At 34.4% G+C, this 27,611-nt stretch overlaps 2 protein-coding genes and 1 long non-coding RNA gene across 5 annotated transcripts; 1 reads left to right on the forward strand and 2 right to left on the reverse strand.

Moving 5' to 3' along the window:
- Positions 1-1,650: 1,650 nt before the first annotated feature.
- LOC114734169 (zinc finger protein GIS-like) lies at positions 1,651-3,277 on the forward strand. Of its 3 annotated transcripts, none has more exons than XM_028921719.1 (2): positions 1,651-2,589; positions 2,931-3,277. In XM_028921719.1, the coding sequence occupies exons 1-2, from the start codon at positions 1,852-1,854 to the stop codon at positions 2,943-2,945; spliced, it is 753 nt and encodes a 250-aa protein (XP_028777552.1). In that variant the 5' UTR covers positions 1,651-1,851; the 3' UTR covers positions 2,946-3,277. The 3 variants fall into 3 exon arrangements, with proteins under 3 accessions (XP_028777552.1, XP_028777551.1, XP_028777550.1); XM_028921718.1 differs by having other exon boundaries at positions 3,039-3,276; XM_028921717.1 differs by lacking the exon at positions 2,931-3,277 and having other exon boundaries at positions 1,652-2,853.
- A 6,792-nt stretch (positions 3,278-10,069) lies between these two features.
- LOC114734145 (uncharacterized) lies at positions 10,070-15,264 on the reverse strand. The gene is made up of 2 exons (XR_003739137.1): positions 12,835-15,264; positions 10,070-10,290 (listed from the first exon to the last, which is right to left on the reverse strand). It is a non-coding gene; the product is annotated as an uncharacterized LOC114734145 (long non-coding RNA).
- A 6,461-nt stretch (positions 15,265-21,725) lies between these two features.
- Positions 21,726-22,793, reverse strand: LOC114734188 (dirigent protein 22-like). The gene has a single exon (XM_028921738.1). It carries the CDS (start codon positions 22,791-22,793, stop codon positions 22,083-22,085), a length of 711 nt encoding a protein of 236 aa, XP_028777571.1. The 3' UTR covers positions 21,726-22,082.
- Positions 22,794-27,611: the final 4,818 nt, after the last annotated feature.

Below are 27,611 nucleotides of genomic sequence, written 5' to 3' on the forward strand. Positions count from 1 at the left end.
GTAGTATATATAATGCATGTACTTTCAGATAAATTTATCCACAATTCGTGGTTAATTATCATGAACAATAATGGCCAAAAGTTATTCGCCACCTTCATATCTCTTTGATTCTATATATATGACCATGATCAATTCTGTTAAAAGAGAGCTTTATTTTCACCTTTCATATGGCAAACTCATATCACTGTGAATTTTGGCACAGGATTATTAATGATAAAACAAGCTAACGAAGGAGAAAACAAGAAGGGCATCATAAGAAGTGGCTCATAATGAGGAAGCAAGACAATTAATTAAACATGTGTTCGTACATATCATTCAAAGTTCAAAACGAGAAAGGAATAGACTGGCAAAGAAAAGGTGAGATGTCTACAATTAATCCCTTAGACATTCGTGGAGTCTGATTTAAGGACCACTCTTTTCCAATTTTTACCGTAACGTTTTTGAAGAGTTTCATTCTATAATTGAACACGAACTGGAAGCAAGATCATTTAATTTGTTCATGGCAGCACCGCTGATCATCAATTATAATATATGATGATATGATCCGGATGTGTGTTTTTAAAAAGAAAAATAATGCGACTTTGTTTGAAATAGCTGGGAATTGATCATGCATGGAGTGGACAATTAATTAAACTTTTTTTTAATTACGAATGATTTTAGCCTTAAAAGGAGGGAATGGAAGAGATTTTTCAAGCATATTGATTTGTACAGGAATACTTATAACAAGGATCCGAGATTGTACTGGAAATAAACATTATTTCATATATGGGAAAAAGTAAATTTTGTCACTATTTGAATAATTAATCAGCTATATCAAAATTCAGATTAAATCAGCGGCATGAAAAGTTCATGTTTTTTTTTTCGTGTGTCTGAGAGCATGAAAATATTTTTTTTAATGGGTAAACTAAAACGTCTGCCTCCCCGAAATTATCCGGCCACTTTTTGATCAAGCAAATTGAGAAGAATTTCACCCTTCAGTCTTCACGTACAACTGATTTTATTTGATAAACTAACCCTCTTCAAGTCTTCAAGATTTGTTAAGAAAACAAAAATCTCCTAATTATATCTGCTTCACAATTAACCGTTATTCATCACTGACAAGGGATGAGATTTCCTATAATCACCGGTTTGGTAGTCATAATAAAAATGGGGTTAAGGTGCAATTTTATCATTGATTTTATTTCTCAAATGCAATTATACCTCTAATCTTATTTCTCATGTGCAATTTTATACTCAATAATCAAAGGTAAAATTGCACTACTAAAAAGATCAGAGATAAAATTATACTTGAAAGATAAGATTTGAGTTAAAATTGCAGTTTAACCCATAAGAAATAATGGATGTTATTATGCGCAATTGGATCATCAGCATTGATCACGTTTACAGAAAAGCTAAATCTTAATGATTGGGAACTTCTTAATCACTGGCTAGCCTCACATAGTATTGTTTTGTTATGCAGGGTTAATTAATGCTATTGTGACCTTTTGTATTGGCAGGGAGGAAAAACTCATAAAATTAGTTGGAAAATAGAAGTGGGGAGAAAGCGCAGACACTGATGAGAGAAAGCAAAATTAGGAGGAAGAGAGTCGAAGTTTGTGGGGTTGTCAGGGCTTTCACTATGAGATATATGAGCCCTCACCCCCCTCCCAGTTGTCCATTTGATCTCAGTACCCTCTGCTCTGCTTCCCCACCGGGTCCCACCCCTCCCGAATACTCCTTTCTCCCTTCTTCTTCTTCCTCCTCCTCCTCCTCGTTCACCTAATTAATTCTCACATCACTTCCCCTGAACTCTATCCCTCCTCTCTTTCTCATTCATATATACACACACGTTTCCCTCTCTCTCCCTCTCTCATGGACAAGTCGGACAGAGAGACTCATGACTTCATGAACGTTCAGTCTTTCTCGCAGCTCCCTTTTATCCGTCCTCCTCCTCTCAAAGAGAAGCCTGTTAAGCTTTTCGGCATTGAATTCCCCAACGCCGACTCTCCTTCTGCCGCCGATGATGCCCACTCCTCCGACGCTACCACCGCCAACAATAATGCTTTTGATCTCGATTCCAAGGACGCCGCCGCCGCCGCCGACAACGCTGAAACTAGCCGCCGATTCGAATGCCATTACTGTTGTAGAAACTTCCCCACCTCTCAAGCCTTAGGTGGCCACCAAAACGCTCATAAACGGGAGCGTCAGCACGCCAAGCGAGCCCACCTTCAGTCCGCCATGGGGCACAATGGCCCGTCCGTCGACGCCGCCTCTCATGTCTATGGCCTCATGAACTACCGGCTCGGCTCTGCCCCGTACCCCCCGTGGCATAATAGTAACTCTGCCGGTGGCAGGTTTTATGGAAGCCATAGCGCGACCTCATATCCTCATCTGCAACCCATCAACGGTAGCCCCTTAGCCTTGTGGCGGATCCCCGCCACCGTCCAAAATAACCCTACTACTTTCAACCGCGACCGTTCGTTGCACTTACAGCATTCGTTGCCCTTGCTTGCCGGCGACGAAATTAATGCGGGGGCTTCTCATCAGGTCGCTGGTTCCGCTTCGCAGAATCGCCTTGTTTATGACTCTAAACCCGGCGTTCACGACCATGTGAGTTTGGATCTTCACCTGTGACGATGAAAACTGTCTCCTCACTACGAAGAATAACGTTTGGGGCTTCTCTATGTGAAATGTGAAAATTTTCTTTCTTTTGTTGAAATCTATTTGATCCCATATATAAGAAGGCCCATACATCACTTCGGCTCTTATTTTTCTCGAAATTAACAATGATTAGTTATGATGAGATGATTGATATGTAAATGAATCAAGTTATTCCCATATTTATTTGATGAACAGCCTTCCGCTTCGGATTCTCTACTTCTTTTAAGCATTTCTTGATTTCAAACGCAGAATAAGGAAACGACATATACCATCTTGACTGTTTTCTCCAGGTTCAAATAGGTTAAAGTTTCATATACCAAAGACCTAATGCAGAATTATGTAGTATCGTCTCGTATTCTGTACAATGTATTATATCGTACTTGTTGGTCTGCAAATAGAACAGTTCACACGTGTGGCGATAATAAAGCGTAGAAGACAGTTGGGTTCGCATGAAGGTTTTGTCCAGACACACACGTGTGCGTGAATCCATCATAATGTGGAGACAGATGGGGTGATGAGAAAGGACATGGCTTCTGCAGATTCAATGCAATGTAGTTGAGAAAAGTCATTATATAAAGGGTTTTAGTGGTCTGCTCTAAATTTGCAGTACAGAAAGTGATTTTTCAATGCCATTTTGCAGTTGCAGCAATGCAGCTTGCCAAACATCAATAGCACTTAGCTTGTAAATCATACTCCCCCCCCCCCCCAATTAATTTACAGATAGTGAAACGAGAGAAATGGAGAAGATAAGACATCTTTATATATTCAAATTAGATATATATACACATCATATGAATGTAAGCCTACCGACTTTAGATTATGTCTCATATGTCTAGCTTTGGTACGAGGCAGAACCTTGTTCAATTGAGACCTAGGGCGGGTCTTTTGCTACCATTATGAAGGAACATATCCCGCAACAACAGGTTCATGTTTATCTGCAGACAGTCGTTGCAAAGGTAGGGGTTGATTGAAGTTGACTCATATATAACAGCTTATTATTATATCGAACTGAATAGTCCTAATGCCAAAAAGGACATTTTGGAATTCTATGTTAGGAGAGAGATATATCCATATATCTATACCTGGCGGGGGAGAATTATTCATCTACTTATTGTGGGTATGATTCAAAATTGAAGTGACATCATGAAAAGAAGTAATTACTTGTAAGATGATGAGTATTGTTAAAAGTTAAAGTGATGGATGTGTGCTGCAAAAAAATGACATGTTTTTAAATTCATCGTCACACTAATAATCAACAATGAAGAGGAGAGAATGACATGCACCAAGGTGCTTAAAATCAAAGGCTGGCTTTAAAATGGCGAAACTAACCCCTCAGAAAAGGGACGTGTTTTCCTTTTCGCTTTTAGAGACTTTTAAGGAACACAGGGACGCGGTAGTTAGGCCGGCATCTTCATGTTTTGCATTTCATGGTTGTCTGAACAGGAGAGAAAGAGAAAGACAAGGATGTGTTAATGTTAGGTGATGGGTTTGGTTTTTAGGTGAGTGGAAATGTGAGACTTGGGAGATTCCTTCTCTGGGGGAAAGAGGAGAGGATGAGGAGGACACTGATAGTTTAGTACTGATGAAACTGTCTACTTTAATCATTTGATATGGTGGCAGCACCAAGAAAGGGTCAGAGATTATTTCATATGACAATGGCACTACCCAATATATTGCCTATCTATAAAATTTAGAGAAGAAAAGGCAATCAATCACCGCCCACTCATGCTGAACTAAGCTTCATGGCCTTGTCGAAATTGTTGGGATGTGTGATTTTGACTTCCATTATCCCAACTTGTTTCGTTACTATTTTCCCTTTCGTCCTCTTCGTTTTCTATCTCTTCACACCCTTTTCTTTTCCAACTTCGAAGAGTCGAACTTTTCTTTTTTTACAACAAGCAAATTGAGCATTCATTTTAACTAATAACCTGGTGGTTAAAAAAAAAGAGCACATACTGTAATGTAATAATGTTAGTTAAGTATTGAATAATATATCGGTTCCCACCGGGCCTGTCAGTTCACCAAGAAGAATAATTTGAAAATGAACAATCCAGCATCGTATATGACGGTGAGTATTACTTGATTTCATTAATTTTTCCGCACAAGACAATCTTGTTGCATTTGCAGACATAAATACTCGTATATTTAAAGACCTGCCTTTTCTTCTGGTCCCGTCGCAGGATCTATTGCCGCTCGAAATTAGATATTTGAGATATATTTGAAAGCCTCTAGTTGGAGAATATTATTGTATATATACTCCAAGCACGAACAAATGATTTCAGAACTATGTTAATATATATAGCAATGCATTTTTCGACAACCTTATAAAGGAATTCAGAGGACTCGCAATTACAGGTGATTTCTCAGCTATTTTCAGCCAAGGGGGGAAAAGTGGTAAGTGAACGAGATCGCGTTTTATTGTTAGCTTCCTTTAATTTATCATATTGTTTTTAGGTGATATCCAATGTTCATCAGAATAGCACAGTACCGTAACACATTCAATTGCAAGAACATTCCACAGAATTTAAATTTTATTGAAGAATTAACTTAAATTTTTCAAGTTAACTTAAATGCAGTGCACGCAGATTTAAAAAAAAAAAATCCTGCTCATTATGTTCATAAACTCAAAATGATTACTACTCGAAGGATCCAAAAAAAGAAATTGAGATGAAATCCCACCATTCCTTCTTTCTAACTCAACATGCAGAGATATCAGTCATGGAATATATAACGGTTACTTTTCTCAAAGGCTCAAGATATAATGAATCTGCCTTTCCATTCAAATAATTCAAAAAGATAAAATTTGTGTCATCAAATGTCCAAAACGCCCACCGCCAAAAAAAAAACAGAAAAAGGAAAGAGATAGAAGACAGTCCCAAAATACTGCCACACTGTTAACGTCAACCCAACAATAAAAGGCCCCACAAGTAAACGCAGCATATAAAGTGCATGTGAGGAGCAACGATGATGAAGGGACACAATGAAGAGGGGCTAGACGCATAATAATGAGGACCACTTCTTCTCCTTCTTACTTTCCCATACAGAGAGGGAAAGAACAGTGGAATTTGAGAAACATCGGCCCACCCCTCAATAAAGTTTGTAAATGAGGTTGACAGTTTATACAGTAACCTTATTGAGCAAACATGCTCATTTTTAAACACAAGAAAACACCTTCCCTTTATATCCTACTCCTCCTATTGGTGTGCGGTGAGAGATGTTGGTTAACAATGTCGTGATAGACGCCAGACCATCAAGCAGACCCATATGCTTGCTTGGTCTAGTCAAAACTACCTATCTATTTGCCTACTTTTCAAATGCCTCCACTTAATTATTATGGAACCCAGCTTCCTAGAAGTATCATTTCACTGGCCACCGAGTCTTTGGAGCTGCTCAGCTACCCATTTTTTTGGGGTCCAGACACAGAGGACCACTAGTGGGTCAATGGTTTTTTGTGTTTTTGGTCCCAATTGAATTTCTCTTTGGTTAGGCACATAACGTTATCAGGTCTAGTTGGTCAAGGTTGATCCGCAATTGGATGTGATTGCACAAGAAGAAAAGTCAGATTCACCAATCTAAGCGAAAGATGTTTTAGGCCTAAGTGCCTAACATCGTCTGCCCCTAATCCTGCTTTATCCGTTTTAGCTCTCCGCATAGGAATCACTTTACCTAGAACGGAGGTTTTGAGCAGTCTGGGTGCGTCAAGAAATATCTTGTTCTACAGGATTGGTTCACCTTTGCGATTACCCTGTAAGACACAAACAGACTTTTCATTAACAAGTTAGAGTATGGAACTTTAACGTGCATAATTAGCTAAATTGGTACGAGTATTTTACTCCTCATGGTTCAAAATACAAGACAACTATCAAGAAATCAATTAAAATCAATTTAAAACAATAAATATATAAGATATGTATTTTTTTTCCAAATAGACCCTTGTTAATAAAAAGAATAAGTAAAAAATGTAATAAATAAATTAAAGGGAAAGAAAATATATGGGGTTAAAATTGGACAAAAACTCGCTAAATGCCTAGACAAAAGTAAATGTTATCTTATAAAAAAAACCAATTTTTTAATAAAGTTTAACTTATATTTTGAGGCGAAGGCAATATCTTTCATGATCTATTAATAACTCTGTATTTTAACAGCCTTTGAGTCATATCATGTGTGCGCATTTTTTTTTTCAATTAGAAGTCTTATTTTCTGCAAAAGTTATTGGCAACTGATAATCATAACTCATTGGTTACACCAAAAATGATTGCTGAAGAGTTTTTTTATAGCGATATATCACAACTAATAACATCAGGAATTTTAAATGACAATATTTATATAAATAAATGATTAAACTATTCACGCCACAATCTTATTTTACGAATTTTGCGCCCGTTGCTTTCTTTTCTTGACCAACAGCATGTAGTATTCGTTAATATTTTTTCTTCCAAACATTTTAGATTAACAGAAATTTATAAATCGAGGTTAAATTAATTAGGTGGAGCGCAAATTTGCTACTAGAAATTTTAAAAATCATATCGTTTTTTGATTGGGCGAGGTACAATAATCTTTTGGGAGGCAACCGACGCTTTTAAATATTTCAATTAGAATTAGAATTTATTAAAAAATATATATCAATTACATGCAAAATATTTTGACTCCATAGCTTTTCAATTCTTATTAAAAATTATAATATCAAAAAATTTTAAATCCAACAAATTCGTTGGATTGAAATGCTGCGACATCGAGACCGGCACCATAGGCCACATTCTATAATTTTCATATTATTTGCCCCGGCTGTTACCCATGCCAATTTCATATCTCAACACTAATTCCCATGGATTAAATTATAAACACGGTTATGACACTGATAGGATATAATTTCTTATCTCGTACCCATTTTTATTAATTATGAAATACTACCTCCAGTTTTAATTATAAGAGCTAGTTGACTAATTTGAGGAGATTAACAAAATAAGTTAAATTAGTTATTTGTAGTAAATGAGTATTATCTTTCCTAAAATATCCTTATTGATTAAGTGTATTTGCTCGAATTATCCTTAAAAAAAAAGACATAAATATGAAAGACAAAGTAGATTGGATTCTTATATTTATAACCAAAATAAAAATCAAATGAAGTCTTATATTAAGAACAAAGATAGTATATCCCTTTGGCTCTCTAATACGGTGCTTATTATTTTTAGAGTTGAATAAACCCTTACACTATGCGATGTGTTCCAGTTGAACACAAAAAATTTTGTAAATGAGAGGTTGCTCAAGGCAGGATTGGTACTACAAGTCAACCCGCAAATTGTCGACTGACTCGTAACAAATCAAGCTTGTGTAGTGCCACCTAAAAAAGTTTGTTTGCATACGAGTTAACTTTTAACCAATTCTAACCCACATTGATGGGTTGGTAGATTTGATTTCTTTATACATTATAAAAAAATATAATAGAATTTCTTCACTTAAATACTTGATTAAAAACACTAAATAAATTATATAAATATTTTTGTTAGTTTTTCAGATAGGACATAGCAAACAATAATATAATTATAATAATTAATAAAAAAATTACAGGTTAACTTGCGGGTTAAAAAAAAAACTCATTTACTAGCTAGTTGGTTTTTAGATAACTCCAACCCACTAATTTTAGTTGGACTTACATGTTCAATTTATATTACCAATTCTACTTGTAAGAAGAGCTAGAGAATCTAACAGGGATGTAAATAGACTAAGTTAGATTAGGCTTTAGCTAAATAAATTTGAGCCTGCAATAAACATCTCAAACCTGGGATTAGACCTAAACATGCATATAGACATTTTTTATTTAAACCTGAACCTAAACTTTCAAAAGACTTGACAAGGCCTAAAACCTTTTTAAAAACCTACTTAAAATGTACACATGTAAATAGGTTTAAAAATCTATGTCTTCAAGTTCATATGTAAGTATATAACCTGTTAAACCTATTTCAAAACCTATGTTATGTTTTTTAAGAGTTTGTAATTCATTCTCACTTGCAATATGAGTTTAGCAAGGCAAAAATACACACACACATATAGTGACAATAATTGTTGAATCAAATATACTTTATGAAATTAACCAAGCATAATAAGTGACATGTGAAACTACAGTTTGCCTCTTTTGGTTTTTAGTACTACCTCCGGTTTTAATTATAAGAGCCAGTTGACTAATTTGAGGAGATTAAAGAAGTAAGTTGAGTTAGTTATTTGTCCTAAATAAGTGTTGTCTTTCCTAAAATATCCTTACTAATCAAGTGTATTGACTAGAATTATTATTGTTAGAAGGGCTACTTTAGGAAAAAATGTATAAATATAAGAGACAAAGTGGATTGGGGTCTTATATTTAGGACTAAAACAAAAATCAAACAAGGTCTTATATTAAAAACCGGAGGTAGTATAGATTATGCCAAACTCTTTCTATTATGATTATAATATTTCATTTAAGCATTACTAAAATAAGTGTATAACAATTATTATGTTTTAGCAAATACTCCCTCCGTTTCTTATTATAAGAGACATTTGATGCTTATGACATGTTCCTATATATAAGAGACACTTAAAAGTTGTCTCTATTTTTTTGTATTGATTTCCTATTTTACCCCTATTTATTTTGTCTCCAACTCATACTCTCTCTCCCTCTCACTTCTCTTTCTTTTAATAATTTAATTGTTCTCTTTCATACTCTCTCTCTTATTAATAGGGTATTGTTGGAAAAAATATTATATTTTTTACACATTAATTGTCTTCAACTAATTATAATTGTTTTTTTTATCAACGCAATTTGATTATTTGTCTCTTATAATAAGAAACGGAGGGAGTAATACAAATAAGGGAAGAGAAAGTGAGCTAGTATCGCCATTTTGAGCGATAAAAGAGAAAAGTAAAAGTGAATAACTTATGAATGAAAGGAAACTAATTTTACATAGGAATATTGTAATGTGTGCAATTTTATAAATTATTTATAAAATTAATTTGTATTATATTATATAGAATAGTGCAAATTTAAAAAAAAAAAACTAAGACAGACAAGCTTATAGGCTAAGTCTTATAAAAATAGGCTTAGCCTACTTGTCTAAATAGACCTAAATACAAACATATCCTAAATCCTAAGCCTTACTTATTAAATAGATTATGCTAGACTTTAAATACGCTAGGCCTCAAGACTCTGATAAAAGCGTAGCCTGCTTCTACCCTTACAATCCAATACGCATAGCCTTGAAACTAGAAACTGTAGGGATGAGGTGGCCATGAAATTCGAATACTACGTGACCCAAAGGGAGGAAGTAATTGGGGCAGAGGCTGAAGTCTATGAAGACGCAATCGGTGTCCAACAGAGGCTTACAAGAAAATTTTTCAGAAATACACATTCATCATATATGTGGGGGGATTGTAAGCAACAAAGAACAAGAGTCGAAGCTAACACAAAAGTAAACCACCATAAGTAAATTTCTGCACATTCAGATTCGGCATATGAATTTCATTAAGCCTCATAGGAGCGCATTTCATATCCCAAGACCAAAGGCATATATCTCTTTTCAAAATGTTGTCATTTCTCTAATAAGCCAGATGTCCATTTTGAGAGATCTCAAGCCATGTGTGTAAGGAACATTATGGCGGCTTTTCATGGCAAGGTCAAGCCTACGAATAAATCTCAATTTAACCACTTTTGTATACAAGCATTCATAACAAACATCAACTACAACACAAGTCTAAGGCAAACATCAAATTTAGAACACCTAAAAGTATATTTTCGCACATCAAGATTAGTCATCAAATGAAATATACGTCATTTCTCAAATAACCCAAATGCTTTTTGATGATGAAAGCATGCATGAAAATGATATCAAGTTAGATTCGCTTGTAAAGTTCAAGTGTATTTCCAATTTTCAAATATCCCCTAGCACAAGTTCCCCGAACGCTGATCAATGGAACGCGAATAGCTGATGAAAGAATGATATATGTCAAGGCGGCAAATGAAGATACACAAAAGTATGAACTGTCGCCTGAAACATACTATCTAACATCACATAATCAAACAAGATTTATCCCATAAGGAAATAACCACAACTGAAGCAGACAATTCCAACATATAACTTGACTATAAACCATGTTTTAAACTCATTTTGGATCTCTCTCTGCTGTGACACCCAAAATTAAGACTCAAGAGACCAAACTTTCAACAAGCATTAATGGACCAGACCAAACACGCTCTACTTAATGAATCTTGATCAAAGCATACGAGGCAATTTAATTTCATGCTCTTCAAGGATCAAAAAACATGAAAAGAAAAGTAGCCTATCCAGAATATTACAATATCACAAAAGTAGCTTATCCGGCAGTGAAGGAAACTCAATTCAGTCTTTTTCTTTTTTCATTTTACGTAAAATCTAAGTGGAGCTGAGTTAGATGCCACATGAATGCCTCAGTACTGACTCATGATGGGTTCATAGATGATAAGGCCAAAATTACAAATGATAGAAAGATTAGAGACTACATTTCAATTAAGTCAAAAATTCAAGAACTAAATTACAAGTTAGTCAAAACTTAAAGACTAAAAGATTAATTTTTCATATGATTTAAAAGGTAATTGTATAAATAAAAGTTAAAACTAAAAAAAGAACACAAAAAGGGGAACTACATCCTCTTTATTCTGTCCATACAATGTCTCAAGCAAGTCGTACTATTTATGTTTATAGCTTATAATTTTTTGTATCGATTTAAAAATTAGGGTTAAGATGCGCCCAGTACCCCGAACTATTTTCTCAGGTACATCTAGTGTTCTAAAGTAATTTTTGATGCATCCAGTGTCCCAAACTAATTAAAACGGTACATCCATATCTCGGGCTAACAGAAAGGTTAAGTTTGACCGTTAGTTGACCAAAAAATCTGACATGGTAGACGCATAGGCATCTAATGTGTATTATTTTGACGAGTTAAGGTGCGCCCAGTACCCTGAACTATTTTCCCAGGTGCGCCCAGTGTCATAAAGTAATTTTTGGTGCATCCAATGTCCCAAACTAATTAAAACAGTGCGTCCACATCTCAGACTAACAGAAAAGTCTCGTTTGACCATTACCTTGTTGATTCAGCTGAAGGTTGATCGAAAATCCTACATGATGGACACGCAGGTGTCTGATATGTATTATTTTGACTGAAAATTCAATTTATTTCTTCCTCTTCTAACATTTATCTTCTGCCAGTTTTTAAACTTAAAAAAAAAAAAAAAAAGACCATCGATTCACCCTCTTAAATCCTGATACATGTACCACCCATTCAATCCCATCCTCGTCTTTAACATTTTATCCCATTTCTTCCACCACTCCGATTTGAAACCACAACCACTGTCACAGCACACTTCCATCTTCATCTCTGTCGACTTCTCATCCATCTCGCATTTGCTTTCCTCCTCGTAGAACACAGTAAACTTCTCCTTAGTCATTCCATCGACATCGTCATCGCCTTCTGAGAAAACACCCGCCACCACTGGGCTCGTCTCGGGAGCTTTAGTCAAAATAATACACATCAGACGCTTGCATGTTCGTCATGTAGGATTTTTTGATCAGCCTTTAGCTGAATCAGCAAAGTAACGGTCAAACGAGACTTTTCTGTTAGCCTAGAATGTGGACGCACCGTTTTAATTAGTTTGGAACTAGATCACTAAAAATTACTTTAGGACACTGGACGCACCTGGAAAAATAGTTCAGGGTGTTAACTCGTCAAAATAATACACATCAGATGCCTATGTGTCCGCCACGTCAGATTTTTCGGTCAACTAACGGTTAAACTTAACTTTTCTGTTAGCCCGGGATATGGATGCATCATTTTAATTAGTTTGGGACATTGGATGCACCAAAAATTACTTTAGGACACTGATGCACCTGAGGAAATAGTTCAGGGTGCTGGGCGCACCTTAACCCTAAAAATTAAAAAAGAGCACATCATATCTATATCTCCTCCTTAAATATCTAAAGACAAGCTTCTCAAGATTAAAGCGTATGTATAAGAATATATCCCTAGCCGAGGGAAAAAAGTGCATACAGAAGGAATAAATCCCAACCAATAGTAAATTCTTCATGCGCCATTGGGGAAAAAAGCAAAGATATTACCTTACCACGGATAATATGATGAGACATTATCATTGAAGATTATTTCAACACGGTGCAAAATACACCAATGAATTACCTTCAAATGATAGACACATCTAGAGGCACAGATCTGAAGTGAAAAGGGTAAATATTTGCCCTGTATGTGCACCTGCCAGTTATTGTCAAGTCTCCGTTGTTGAGTTCAAGAACTGATATTTTCTTCAATACGCCAAGTAAGAAGTTAAGAAGCGAGATTTGATAATGTCAACCACTTGAGGGAGCATAATGGGATGCTTCGGTGAAAGAATTCACAAACAAAATACACAGATTTTTTTGTGTGTGTGAATAGTACGGGTCTAAGAGCCCAATCTTATTGATTCAAAATCATATGTGGGAAAGCAACTCCCACTAAGTCCTTGTACAACTACTCCTTTACCTTTCTCATAGGCATATCAAAAACAGTAAAAACCTCTTCTAACTCAAAACATATACTAGCGAGGCAATCCGCACAGGAATTCCCCTCCCTATATACATGTCTAAATTTTATCTGTGTAAACCTATTCATCTATGCTTTACGATTTTTAGAAGACTAGAATCAGTCCAATCATCAGTATACGGATATTTTTAATTTGTCATATGATTTAGATGCAAATATCAACATTAACACAGGAATAATCTATCTAATGTCATCATATTGCAGAAGGCTCATGTAACTTGCTGTCAACTGATGGAGCCTTTTCATTTTCATTCGCACAGCTAGAGTTCTGCTTGAAATCAGATAAAATTGTATTGATAATCCACTGCCATGCCAAAGTAGCATGTTCTCACATATGCTGATGAACAGGAACCGTCTAAGCTCTAATTGGAAAATTTTGATTTTCATGAAAACTGATGCCATTCTAGCTTTAAAAGACAACCAAAGGAAATTGAAAAGGAAGAACTTGAAAACCATAATTACAATTCCTTTTTTTAAAAAACAGAAAGAGTCCCATAATCATGACCCTTAGAGCTAGACCATACCTACACAAACAAATAACATGGAGAAACCAAAAGAAAAACTGCTCTAAGGAAATAACAACACTATATGTCTCTTATGACACGACTGAAATTGCCAGGAAAAAGGGAACCCCCGGGCCAAAATCCTTACAAAACAATCCTAACCAGTCAAAACGATAATTACTGTCATTTCAATTCTTAGTTCCTTTAATTACCCGTGGACATAAAAAATTCATCAACAGCAAAACTGTTAAATACAGGAATGGTATGAAAAGGTCAGCTTAATATTCTGTATATGTATCTCCAAAACATAGAAATCAAGGATAGGGTAAGATTATTTTGTTCAATCAATCTGCACTGAACATGTTGTAGAGAAAATGGAAAAAAAGTTCTAAAGCGCAACTTACCCCACCGAGCGTTAAAAAACTTGAAGGATAATGAATCATGAAAACGATGCCAGTTCTACATCAACATTAATCTCAATCATTGTAAAGCAATATAAAATGGGAAAATAAAATATGCATACCCCAACAAAAAAAAGTAAGCCACTTTGGTCTTCCCACATGATTTTAGATGTGCGGGATACCTGCTACCCAACATTAACAAGAAGTAGAAAGGGGGAATATTTTAGTGCACTTACAGAATGAATTCAAAATAGCTGTATTGCACGACAATTAAAACAAAAGAAACAGATCATACCTGTATTCAAAGTTAAATACATGAATTGCACTAAGCATTTGAATAATTGGGTCAAAGGCATCTATTCCATTTCACAATACTGTCATTTTTCTAATAGGCCACATATCCATTTTGAAAGATCTCAAGGCATGCATGTGAGGAACGTTATGACTCTTATGCATGTCAAGGTCAAACCTCCAAATCGATCTCAATTAGTCCACTTTAGTATATAAGCATTCATAACAAGCATCAAATGGTGTGCAATTGTCATCGAGCTTTGACGTCAAGGTCAAGCCTACAAATCAATCTCAATAACCACCATTAAGCTCTGCAATATGCTTAAAAGAGAAATTTTCAAAAACTGACATATTTAGCATATATGAAAGGGGGCTACAGGCCAAAAGACATGGATAGTCTAAAGCAAATAACAAAACTAGCCTCCCATAAGTAAATTTCTGCATGTTTAGATTAGGCATCAAATGATATGAATTTCATTGGGCCCCGTAGGAGGGCATTTCAAATACATGTTCAAATTCCAGGGCCAAAGACATCGATTTCATCTCAAAATATTGCCATTTCCCTGATAAGCCACTATCCATTATGAGAGATCTCAAGGCATGCATGTAAAAATGTCATGACAGCCTTGCATGTCAAAGTTAAGCATACAAATCAACCTCAATTCACATACTTTTGTATACAGACATTCAAAACAAGCATCATATGATGCAACCATCATCAAGCTTTTCAAGTGTGCTTACAAATAGAATTTTCCAAAAAGGGTGTAAATAGCACCTTTAAAGAGGCAACAGATTGAAAAGATATGGAACGGACATATTTGGCATACAGGTAAGGGGGCTACTGGCCAAAAGACATGAATAGTCTAAGGCAAATATCAAAAGTAGCCTCCCATGAGTAAATCTCTGCACATTTAGATTAGGCATCAAATGATATGAATTTCATTGAGCCTCGTAGGAGTGCATTTCAAATACATGTTCAAATCCCAGGGCTAAAGGCATCGATTTCATTTCAAAATATTGCCACTTCTCTGATAAGCCACTATCCATTTTGAGAGATCTCATGACATGCATGTAAAGAATGTCATGACAGCTTTGCAGGTCAAGGTGAAGCATACAAGTCAATCCCAATTTACCCATTTTTGTATACAAACATTCATAACAAGCATCAAATGATGCAACCATCAGCAAGCTTTTCAAGTGTGCTTACAAAAGGAATTTTCCAAAAAAGATGTATATAGCATGTGTAAAAGGGGCGACAGATTGAAAAGATATGGAACGGACATATTTGGCATACAGGTAAGGGGGCTACAAGCCAAAAGACATGAATAGTCTAAGGCAAATATCAAAAGTAGCCTCCCATGAGTAAATCTCTGCACGTTTAGATTAGGCATCAAATGGTATGAATTTCATTGAGCTTCGTAGGAGTGCATTTCAAATACATGTTCAAATCCCAGGGCTAAAGGCATCGATTTCATTTCAAAATATTGCCACTTCTCTGATAAGCCACTATCCATTTTGAGAGATCTCATGACATGCATGTAAAGAATGTCATGACAGCTTTGCAGGTCAAGGTGAAGCATACAAATCACTGCCAATTTACCCACTTTTGCATACAGACATTCATAACAAGCATCAAACGATGCAACCATCATCAAGGTTTTCAAGTGTGCTTACGGAAGGAATTTTCCAAAAAGGATGTATATAGCACGTGTAAAGGGACTGCAGCTCAAAAATATATGGAACAGATATATTTAGCATACATGTAAGGGGGCTACAGCCAAAAGACATGGATAGTCTAAGGCAAATATCAAAAGTAGCCTCCCATGAGTAAATTTCTGCACGTTTAGATTAGGCATCAAATGATATGAATTTCATTGAGCCTCGTAGGAGTGCATTTCAAATACATGTTCAAATCCCAGGGCTTAAGGCATCGATTTCATTTCAAAATATTGCCACTTCTCTGATAAGCCACTATCCATTTTGAGAGATCTCATGACATCTTTGCATGTCGAGGTGAAGCATACAAATCAATCCCAATTTACCCACTTTTGTATAAAGACATTCATAACAAGCATCAAATGATGCAACCATCATCAAGCTTTTCAAGTGTGCTTACAAAAGGAATTTTCCAAAAAGGATGTAAATAGCATGTGTAAAAGGGGGCTACAGATCGAAAAGATATGGAACGGCCATATTTAGCATACATGTAAGGGGGCTACAGGCCAAAAGACATGGATAGTCTAAGGCAAAAATCAAAAATAGCCTCCCATGAGTAAATCTCTGCACGTTTAGATTAGGCATCAAATGATATGAATTTCCTTTGAGCCTCGTAGAAGTGCATTTCAAATACATGTTCAAATCCCAGGGCTAAAGGCATCGATTTCATTTCAAAATATTGCCACTTCTCTGATAAGCCACTATCCATTTTGAGAGATCTCATGACATGCAAGTAAAGAATGTCATGACAGCTTTGCAGGTCAAGGTGAAGCATACATGTCAATTCCAATTTACCCACTTTTGTATACAAACATTCATAACAAGCATCAAATGATGCAACCATCATCAAGCTTTTCAAGTGTGCTTATAAAAGGAATTTTCCAAAAAAGATGTATATAGCACGTGTAAGAGGGGCGACAGATCGAAACAACATGGAATGGACATATTTAGCGTACATGTAAGGGGGCTACTGGCCAAAAGACATGGATAGTCTAAGGCAAATATCAAAAGTAGCCTCCCATGAGTAAATTTCTGCACGTTTAGATTAGGCATCAAATGATATGAATTTCATTGAGCCTCGTAGGAGTGCATTTCAAATACCTGTTCAAATCCCAGGGCTAAAGGCATCGATTTCATTTCAAAATATTGCCACTTCTCTGATAAGCCATTATCCATTTTGAGAGATCTCATGACATGCATGTAAAGAATGTCATGACAGCTTTGCAGGTCAAGGTGAAGCATACAAATCACTGCCAATTTACCCACTTTTGCATGCAGACATTCATAACAAGCATCAAACGATGCAACCATCATCAAGCTTTTCAAGTGTGCGTACAAAAGGAATTTTCCAAAAAGGATGTATATAGCACGTATGTGAGGGGCTACAGACCGAAAAGATATGAATAGTTTAAAGCAAACATAAAAAAATTAACCCCTATAAGTATATTTTTCCACAGCAAAATTAGTCATCAAATGAGACATATAAGTCAAACATGCTTTTTTGATAGACCAAAAGGCGCGCATGAAAATGATATCAAGGTAGCTTTGCTTGTAAAGCTCAAGTGAATTTCCCGTTTTCAAATATTCACCACCGCAGGTTTCCCAAACGCTGTTCAATGGATTGTAAATAGGTAATGAAAGAATTATATATGTTAAAGCAGCAATTGAGAATACACAAAAGTATGAACTGTGGCCTGAAATATGATAATCTAACATCACATAATTGAACATAATTTATTCCACAAGGAAATAAGCACCACCGAAGCATGCAATTCCAATATGTAACTTGACTATAAACCATGTTTTACGTTCATTTGGATCTGTCTCTGCTTTGATACCCAAAATTCAGACTCAAGAGACCAAACTTTCAACAAGCATCAATGGACCAGACCAAATACGCCCTAATTAATCATTGAGTCTTGATCAAAGTATATGAGGCAGTTCATTTTCATGTTCTTCCAGGATCAAAAAACATGAAAAGAACAGTAGCATATCAAGAATATTACAACATCACAAAAGTAGATTTCAGCAATAAAATAGACTCTTGAATAAATATTGTGCCGTACTAATAATAACAAAAATAAAGATGCTTCCATGATATAATGGGTATTAAGAATCAAACAAACAATCCAAGATGAACGAATTAAGGAGACCACAAAGAACGTAAGCGCAGCATAGAAGAGTCGGGACAGTGACGAAACGGCAAAGAATTGTTTTCCAGATCGAGTTTAGCCGCACCTATCTAGGCTAGTAAACGCAATACAATTATTTTCAAGAGCTATCACCGCTTTCTTTTTCTCTGAATTGCAGGAAACCAAAAGAGAACAACAATGACTTGCAAAATTTGTTAGGGAGATAGCTAAGACGCTAAGACATAAGGGATAGCTCAGACACTGCTAATAAATACTCCCGAAGGTCGGCGCGGCCATCAGATAACCGTTGGGATTTAGGGTTTCACATAAGAGGTGGCAGGCGCGGTTTACATGTCCGTTGGAATTAATGAAGGCGCGAGCAACAACTTGAATTCGCTAATCGGGCGCGAGATTGAACAGTAGAGTTTTCCGTTTCTTACAGCTATTCCCTTTTAAGAGAAAAATTGAAATATTTTTTACGAAAAAAAAAAAGAAGAGAAAATTTGAAATATAAAATAATTAATTATATTTTTATAAGCAGTAATAAATGTTATCTTAACAAATACGATCTTAATTATCTATTTACAAATATACTGATTTTTTTTTTTTACAACAACATTAACACAGAAACTCGTTGTCTTTCAATAAAGAGTGGACACAATATGGTCACACACTGGATGTTAATGGATATTTTAAAATTATTTTTTTAAAGTTAGCCCTTCGTATTTAATCCATAACAACCTAATCTGTCTTACCAAAATTTACCTTCATTTTCAATATAGTACTTATAATTTATTTCTACAAATAACTTCTTATATAACCCAAACGTTAACCCCTCTTCTATCATACCTTCAAATTTTAATCGCTTAATTATTTATAAATAAATATAAACTTATTAAAGACTGGAGGGAACCTGCTGTCCTTGAGGTGTGGGACTCTCGAAGTTTCGATCAGAGGCGCTGCTGGGCTCGTTCTGTAATTCTCCACCCGAAGAACCATCAAATGGGCCTCGTACAAACCCAGCAGCTAGCCCAGCCTGAGGTAAGCTGTATGACAGCCGTTTCCCATCTTTTTTTCTTCTTGTCGAAGAAAATGACAGTTAATATATTTTAATCCTCTGGCAATATTCATCTGTGCATGTTAAATATTTTGGGGGATGGTTGCTCAGTCAATCTTTTATGACTAACGGGAAGTCGGGCACTATCCATCAGAACAGTGGGTCTCCTTCTCACAAGTCATAACCTAATTTTCAGAAAAAATATTTCTTTTTTTGCATTTTTTATATTACTCCCTTTGTCCCGTATCTGCTGCTAGTTTATACTTTATATATCCTTTGTTTCAAAGCTTTTATTGTTTAACTTGCCGTGCTTTTCCTGTTAAACTTACGACCTTAAAAAAAATAAATAAATACAAGAGACAAAATAAATTTATGTTTTATATTTAGAATTAAAATAAAAGTCAAATACGATATTATATTAAAAATCGAACGTAGTATTTTTAACTTTTTTTCTAAGCATGATAGGATTTTTTTTTTTTTGGCCAGCGCAGGAATGAGGATTTAATGAGCATAAATTATATAATACTACCACCAGTATTTAATAATTAGTATAAAAGCAGACTTGACATCTAATTTGATCCTAAAGATATGATCTCAATTTATTTTTTTCTCATATTTATTCTTTTTTTAAGGTAATCCTTGTAATGGTTACACTTGTTAAATATTTTGTCAAATGGTAATTCTAACTAATGTATATGATTAGCAAGGATATATTAAGAAAGACGATGCCTATTTATTACAAATAAATGATTTAACTAATTTTTCTAATCTACTCGTGTTATTCAGCTAATTTTTACATTAAGGAGCAGACGCAGTATATAATTATAATGATATTTTACACTAACTACGAGCTTGTTGACTCACGTGTATATCAATAAAGATGGAATAGAGGGCAGTACTCCTCCCTCTAAAGAAAACATTTGCCGCTGTCGAGGAAGCTAACAAACGTCAAATTTTGCCAATGTAGCAGCATTGAACTGAAACATCTTTTTTTTTTCCCTAGTGGATACTTTATCATTATAATTATTTTGTTGGCCAAGATATTGTTATCATTATCGAGTAAAATTATCAACAGAATAATTAGTAGCAGTATCTTGCTAAATTTTTGACAATAAAGTGTAGGATTTTGTGAGTACTTACTATCCCCACGAGATAGCTTCCAGGGGATAATATGGAACAGATGACCCGCGCATAAGTTAACTTGCTGAACGCATCTGTAGCCACGAGATACCTACCGGCTGCTCGTGGCTGACGCTTGATTCCCAATTACTCATCAACCAATGCCGTACGATTATCGTGCCAATTAATTGTTTTATTAGTTATTAGTTTCCATGATGAGCGACGATTTAGCCAACAGCCTAACCCACTGTCAAATGGAAATGGACCCATTTTGCCTTTTCCTCGGCGGAAAAAAAAAAAAAAAAAAAAGGGACCATTGGACGCATACGCCTGCAACCTCAACCCCTCACTCTCTCCTCTCTCTCTTTCTCCCCGTGTTCTTTTGCCAACATGAGTGATTTCAACCATAGAACCATGATCACAAAGAAAAACATACACATATCGAATAAATTAAGAAACAGCCCATCTGTCATTATTGCTAGAAGAGATTAGTTTTTTAATATTGGCAAAGTGTGCATCTAATTTTAGGAAATAAACAAAAATTAACTTTGGAAAAAACAATAATAACGGCATTCCATCCGTGCCTTCTTTTTCTTTTTCTTTTATTTTTTTTTATAGGCAAAATGGCATTTATCCGCACCAGCTATGATTCCACATCAATCCATTGCCTCTTGCTAAGATTACTTTTATTTAGAAAACTTGTAATTTAAGCCATACAATTCGCTTTATTAAAAGTAAAAATCACTGAGATTAAATATTTTCGTGCGTCAACCCAATAAGTTTCATGGCCTGACAAATGACAACCCACTCATTTAAAAATGTAATTTCATCTGTCTGTTCAAGTCAAGTTCAGAGTCAGAGTCAGTTTTCCTTCTTGGCGTCCGTCTCAGATGAGATTGCCTTGTCCAGAGAGGATAGCCGGGGCCTCTCCATCTCGTCACGTTTGAACAGTTCATTACAGTACGTCCACAACGGACACAACCGCGAACCAATAATAAAAATAAGGATGATGATAGTCCAAGCCGAAGATCTATAGAACTCCAAGCCTACAATTTTCATCTAACTACCAGCAAACATTACAGGGGACATGTGAAATGATTGAAACTTTTGCACCGAGTTTCAATAATTAAAAAAAAAAAATTAACTTCTGATTTACGGTGCATATATAATATATCGATTGCCTGAGATTCAAATATTGAGATAATAACTTCTGGTCAAAAAAATATTGAGATGATAACTGGGCACAAATACGAAGCGATGCATATGTCTGTAATTATATAGAACATCTTATATTAAACTAATGATTTTGCATCAAGGACCACACGTCTAGCTAGCAAGCATTATGAAGAAAAGCCAAAGATAGAAAAGCGCACAGGGTATTAGAATCACTTTAAATTAAATAGCTTCAAGCTAAACTAGACGGGAGAAAGGGAGGAATAATTTGTCTCTACAAACTTCACGCGATATCAGTGGGGAGAATCTCGATCCCACTGCCAAGGAGAACCCAAGGCACGGACCACCGCATTTCCAGAAAAGACAAGGAGATGAAAGGCAAAAGCGACAAAGAATACTACTCAGGGAGATGGACTCCGAGCTGAAGGAGAAAGCGAAAATTAACCAACAAGAATCATCAATAATGGAACACGTAGACGTTATATTCCACGACGGCGTCGCCGGTTTTCAGATCAAAGGTGTGGGTCTTTGCCTGAGCGTAGCCGCGTGCGAACCGGAAAAGCCCGCTCCCGCCGACGATCGGCATCTCTCGAATTTTATTGAACACCTTGTTTCGTCCCAACAAGCTCAGATTACTACCATTATACTTCCCTTCCACGAACGCAAAGTTCATCACCATCAACAACCCCACCTCGTCTTGCGCCGCCGACGCATATATTCCCTGAGCTTTACCCAGTAGCTTCGACCCCGGCTCCGGACCGGCCGTCAACGGGTCGTCCGCCATCACCACCAGCCCGAACCCCGTTAAGGAGGTGTTGGTCATGGCGGCCTCCGCCACCTTCACGGCGGAGGGATTCCGTCCGCTGACGATGTCGTGGAAGTAGAAGTGAAGGTGGCTCAGCTTCTCCTTACGGAGGCCCAATGAGGACGGAGAGAGAGTCCGAGAGAAACCGGTGTATTGGCGGCGGCCAAGGATGTGAATAGGAAAGAAGGGCGAGGCTACTGAGTAATGCGGGGAGTTTTCTGGCCATTGTTGGAGCTTTTTTAAGAGCTTCGAAGGATATTTCTTTTGCTTGTTCCTTTCTTCGGGATGCGAGTAATGGCACTGGGATTGCGGGACTTTTGGCGTGATTGGAATGCAACGGACGGCTTTGATTCGCAGTATCATTGTTGACCCAATGAATAAATAAGTAAAAAATCATTATTTATTTTATTAAATAAATAAAATAAAAAATCACCCCACCTCATCTGACTTGACGTGCGGATTAAATAGGCTCAAGGAAACAAGTATCTCTCCTCTTTGCTCTTCCCTTTTCTCTAGTTATTAGATTGACAAAAATCTTTAGTAAAACAAAACACACACATTGACGGGTGACGGCGCAGCAGGTAAACCGCAGGATAGAATCCCCCAACAAAAACAACATAAACCCAGCGAGGGATTTTAGTTTTTCATCCTGACGAGTTAATTTCTGCAGTTAGGTAAATTCTTTTTTTTTTGGCATAAATTCGATATTTTTTATGTCTCTCTCCTTTTTTTTCCCCAAATTTTCTATCTCTTGCTTGGAAATTGGAAATCGGTGAATAACATTTGTAGATCACTTTTCCAACACACATCGAAACATTCACTTGTCAGGCATTTGGCCGTGGAGGAATAATAATCATATAAACATGGAATAATATTCTAGTAGTTCAAGTTAATTAATTAATTTAAATAGGTTAAGAAAGTTTATTCAGTTAGTTATTTATAATAAATAGATGTTGTTTTTCTTAAAATATCTTTACTAATAATGTGTATTAACTATAACTACTATTTGATGAAATAAATTTGCAATTATTATTAAAACTTTTTTAAAAGGTGGATAAATAAAAAAAAATAAGATAAATTTATATTTAATATTAAATTAAAATCAGTAATGTGTGTGTACATGTAAAGACTATATTCCTCTGTGGTTTCTTCGCGACACAAAGGCTAGGAAACATCGATACAGGTAATTGGGTACCATATATGATACAGCATGATATGGTAGATGCAACAATTCTCGAAATATCATGGTAGGGGCACAAAAACATTTCACTTATATCTTTAATATAAAAACTAGTTTGATATTTAATTTGATCATAAATATAAAATTTTAAGGAAAAATGACAAATAAAGACCCTTCAATATGCAAAATAACGGATAGGTCACCTGAATAAGTGAAATTGCTCACAAGGATTGGGTCTCAAATTGCCCTTATGAAATCATGGCCAAATTACCAAAATACCCCTCTTTAATTTCTTTTTTTAAAAAGAAAGCCACTGCCTCTTCGGAATTCCGCTGCCAGGGCTCCGGTCGCCGGACGTTGGCGTCCAACCACCCCGGCTGCCAGCCACCGGAGCTCCGATGCCGGCGGCCGGTTCCAGCCACTGCCGATGGCCTTCTTTTGTTTTTTTTTTTTTGCAACTGTTTTTTTTTTAAAACAGGGGGAAGTGAGGTTGGGGGGATTTGATCCTCCAACCTAATGCTTCCCAAAATTAAGAATGATCATGAGCCAACAAATCTTTGTTAACATTATAATATAAAAAAAATAATAAGTTAACTCATTTACTCTTTTCCAGCTGATAACAACAATACATTTGGAAATAACAAATTCTGATTGTAAAATAACACATCTAGAATGAAAATTAACAATATGTTTTTTATAACAACAAATTTTGCTGCAAGTGATAACAACAATACATTTGAAAATAACAAGTTTGGGACTGAAATTTAACAACACGTTTTTTTTTATAACAACACACTTTGTGTCAAGTGATAATAACAATACATTTGGAAATAATAAGTTATGATTATAAAATAATAAGTTTGGAATTAAAATTTAACAGCACATTTTTTTATAACAACACATTTTATTCCAAGTGATAACAACAATACATTTGGAAATAACAAGTTTGGAATTAAAATTTAATAACACGTTTTTTTATAACAATTAATTATTTTATACTTTTAAAAAATAAATTATTTATAACTTATAAAAAGTATTTTTAATCTATTTAATTTGCTAAAAAAATAATTTTTATCTCCAATTTATAATCAGAACTTGAAGTATAATTTATTATAGATTAAAAATACTTTTTTATTGTTCAGATTTATAAATAAAATTTAGGAGAAATGACAACACACTTTTTTTTAATTTTTTTTAAAATTTTTTTAATCTATATATCTGTACAACTCATTATAAATCAAACTACTTCTTATAAATTATAAAGTATTTATAATTAAGTATTTTTAATCTATAAATTATAGTATAAATTTTTATATTATTTCATTCTTTAAATATTAAAATTTATTATTAAGTATTTAAATATTATAGTATAATTTATTATTTCATTCTTTAAATATTAAAAATATTTTTTTATATTTAAATAATAAAATAGTATTTTAATTATAAATTAGAGATAAATTTCATTTATAAATTTAAGCAATCAAAAAGTATTTTTAATCTACAATATATTGTACTATTTATAATTTATAAGAAGTAGTTTGATTTATAATGAGTTGTATAGATATATAGATTAAAAAGTATTTTTTAGAAAAAATAAATATATTAAAAATATTTTCTATAAGTTATAAATAATTTATTTTCCAAAATCATAATATAAATAATTTTCTAAACAAACGTGCTGTTAAATTTTAATTCCAAACTTATTATTTTATAATCATAACTTGTTATTTCTAAATGTATTATTGTTATTACCTGAAACAAAGTGTGTTGTTATAAAAAAAACGTGTTGTTAAATTTTAATCCCATACTTATTATTTTATAATAAGAACTTGTTATTTTCAAATGTATTGTTGTTATCACTTGTAACAAAATTTGTTGTTATAAAAAAAACATATTGTTAAATTTTCATTTCAGACGTACTATTTTACAATCAGAACTTGTTATTTTCAAATGTATTGTTGTTATCACCTGGAACAAGAGTAAATGAGTTAGCTTATATTTGTTTTTGCATCATAATGTTAATGAAAAATTGTTGACTCAATGGTTATTCCTAATTTTGGAAAGCATTAGGTTGGGGGGATTTGATCCCCCAACCTCACTTCGCCCCTATTTAAAAAAAAAAAAAACAAAGGAAGGCTGCTGACAGTGGTTGGAACCGGCCGCCGGCATCGAAGCTCCGGCGGCAGGCAGCCGAGGTGGTTGGACTCCGACAGCCGGATTCGGGAGAGGCAGTGGCTTTCTTTTTTAAAAAAAAAAATTAAAGAGGGGTATTTTGGTAATTTACCTATGATTTCATAATGGCAATTTGAGACCCCATCCTTGTGAGTAATTTCACTTATTCAGATGACCTATCCATCATTTTGCATATTGGAGGGTCTTTATTTGTCATTTTTCCAAATTTTAATACATTCTGTTTCTTATATTTATCTATTTTTTTAAAATAATCTTTATAGTAATTATTTATATTAAATATTTTATCAAATAGCAGTTCTAGCCGATACATATGATCAATAAGGTTAATCTATAAAATATACCATATATTTATTATAAATAACTAACTTAATAAATTTGTTTAATCAATTTAAACCAGTCAACTAGCTCTTGTATTAAAAAAAAACAGTATATGACATGTGTTTTGATATTTCAACATGCAAATAAGCATGCGAGAATCTTGAATTCTAAACAAGTATTTCTAAAGTAACATGGAAATATGTCGTTAAAAAATTATAATACAAATGTTAAAACATGCAATATGTATCGTGACGTATAAGACATCTAAGCGTGCTGGATGCGCATCAGGTGTGGGAATGTTTATTTTTCATTTTCTTAACATCGGTACTTCATATCTTTTTTTTAAATAAAAAAAAAAAAAGAAATCGCGACTTCATATCACGCGATCAGAAACAGTAATTCAACCTTTTCTCCTTTTTCCATCAGATTCAGGGTCTGTTTAGATGAAACCAAACCGTGGTTTAGAAAAGTGATTCTAGAAAATAGATTCTGGAGAGAATAGATTCTGTAAAAAAGTGATTCTGAGAAGTAAGAGTGTTTGGATAGTTGTTATCAGAAGCACTTTTTATATATACAAATTACTAAAAAAAAGACATAAGTTAATATGATAATTACAGAAAAAAAGATTTTATGATATATTTTAATTTGAAGGAATAAAATTGTTAATAATATTTTTTTTACCAACATAATTAATATACATAAGATAATATAATTAATAATTAATTAATATGTATATATATTTATAAAATAAATATTAAATATGTTTATAAAAAATAACAAATACATATCCTATAGGCTCTCACACTCTCCCTTTTTTTTTCCAAAAGTAAAAAATTTTTGTTTTTTCCAAAACCATGGTTTTGGAGCCAAAACCATGGTTTGGGGTGTCATCCAAACTTTCAATACGCACAACCCTGCACGCATGTATGATATTTAGACACCATTGAAGTTTTACGGGGAAATATTAAATAGGAAACAATTAAATAGATAGTAGAGAAAATTGTAAAAAAAGACCTTAAAAATAAAAAATTGTAGATAAAAACCTGTTATAGTATTAGTATTAGTTCTGACAACAATTGATAAGCAAATAACAATAATTTTGTGAATGTGTCATTATACAATTTTTTAATTTTCAAGATCTTTTTTTACATTTTTTTTTGAAGAGCATGCAATCCAATTACATGGAAAAAATTACAAAACTAAAAAAAATCCTTCTACTCATTTTTATAAGATATTTTTAACCAATATATGCTATTTAAAAATATAATTAAAACTTGTCAAAAATAATAAATATGTAAAAATTAATAGCAACGGTATCTTGGTTTTAAATTAAAAAAAAATCGTCATGTATATTTTCTTATTCAGATAGAGAAACAGAAAACGCCTATTTTTTGTTCTTAGCAAAAGTGACGAAGTAGTGGAAGATAATCGTCACCGTTTCATCTCTAAAATAGGTAGGAAATTATAATATTCATATTCATATTCATAAA

The sequence above is a fragment of the Neltuma alba genome, unplaced genomic scaffold, assembly GCF_004799145.2.
Source record: "Neltuma alba isolate B1F8T4 unplaced genomic scaffold, ASM479914v2 tig00013081_pilon, whole genome shotgun sequence".
Lineage (NCBI taxonomy): Eukaryota > Viridiplantae > Streptophyta > Magnoliopsida > Fabales > Fabaceae > Neltuma > Neltuma alba.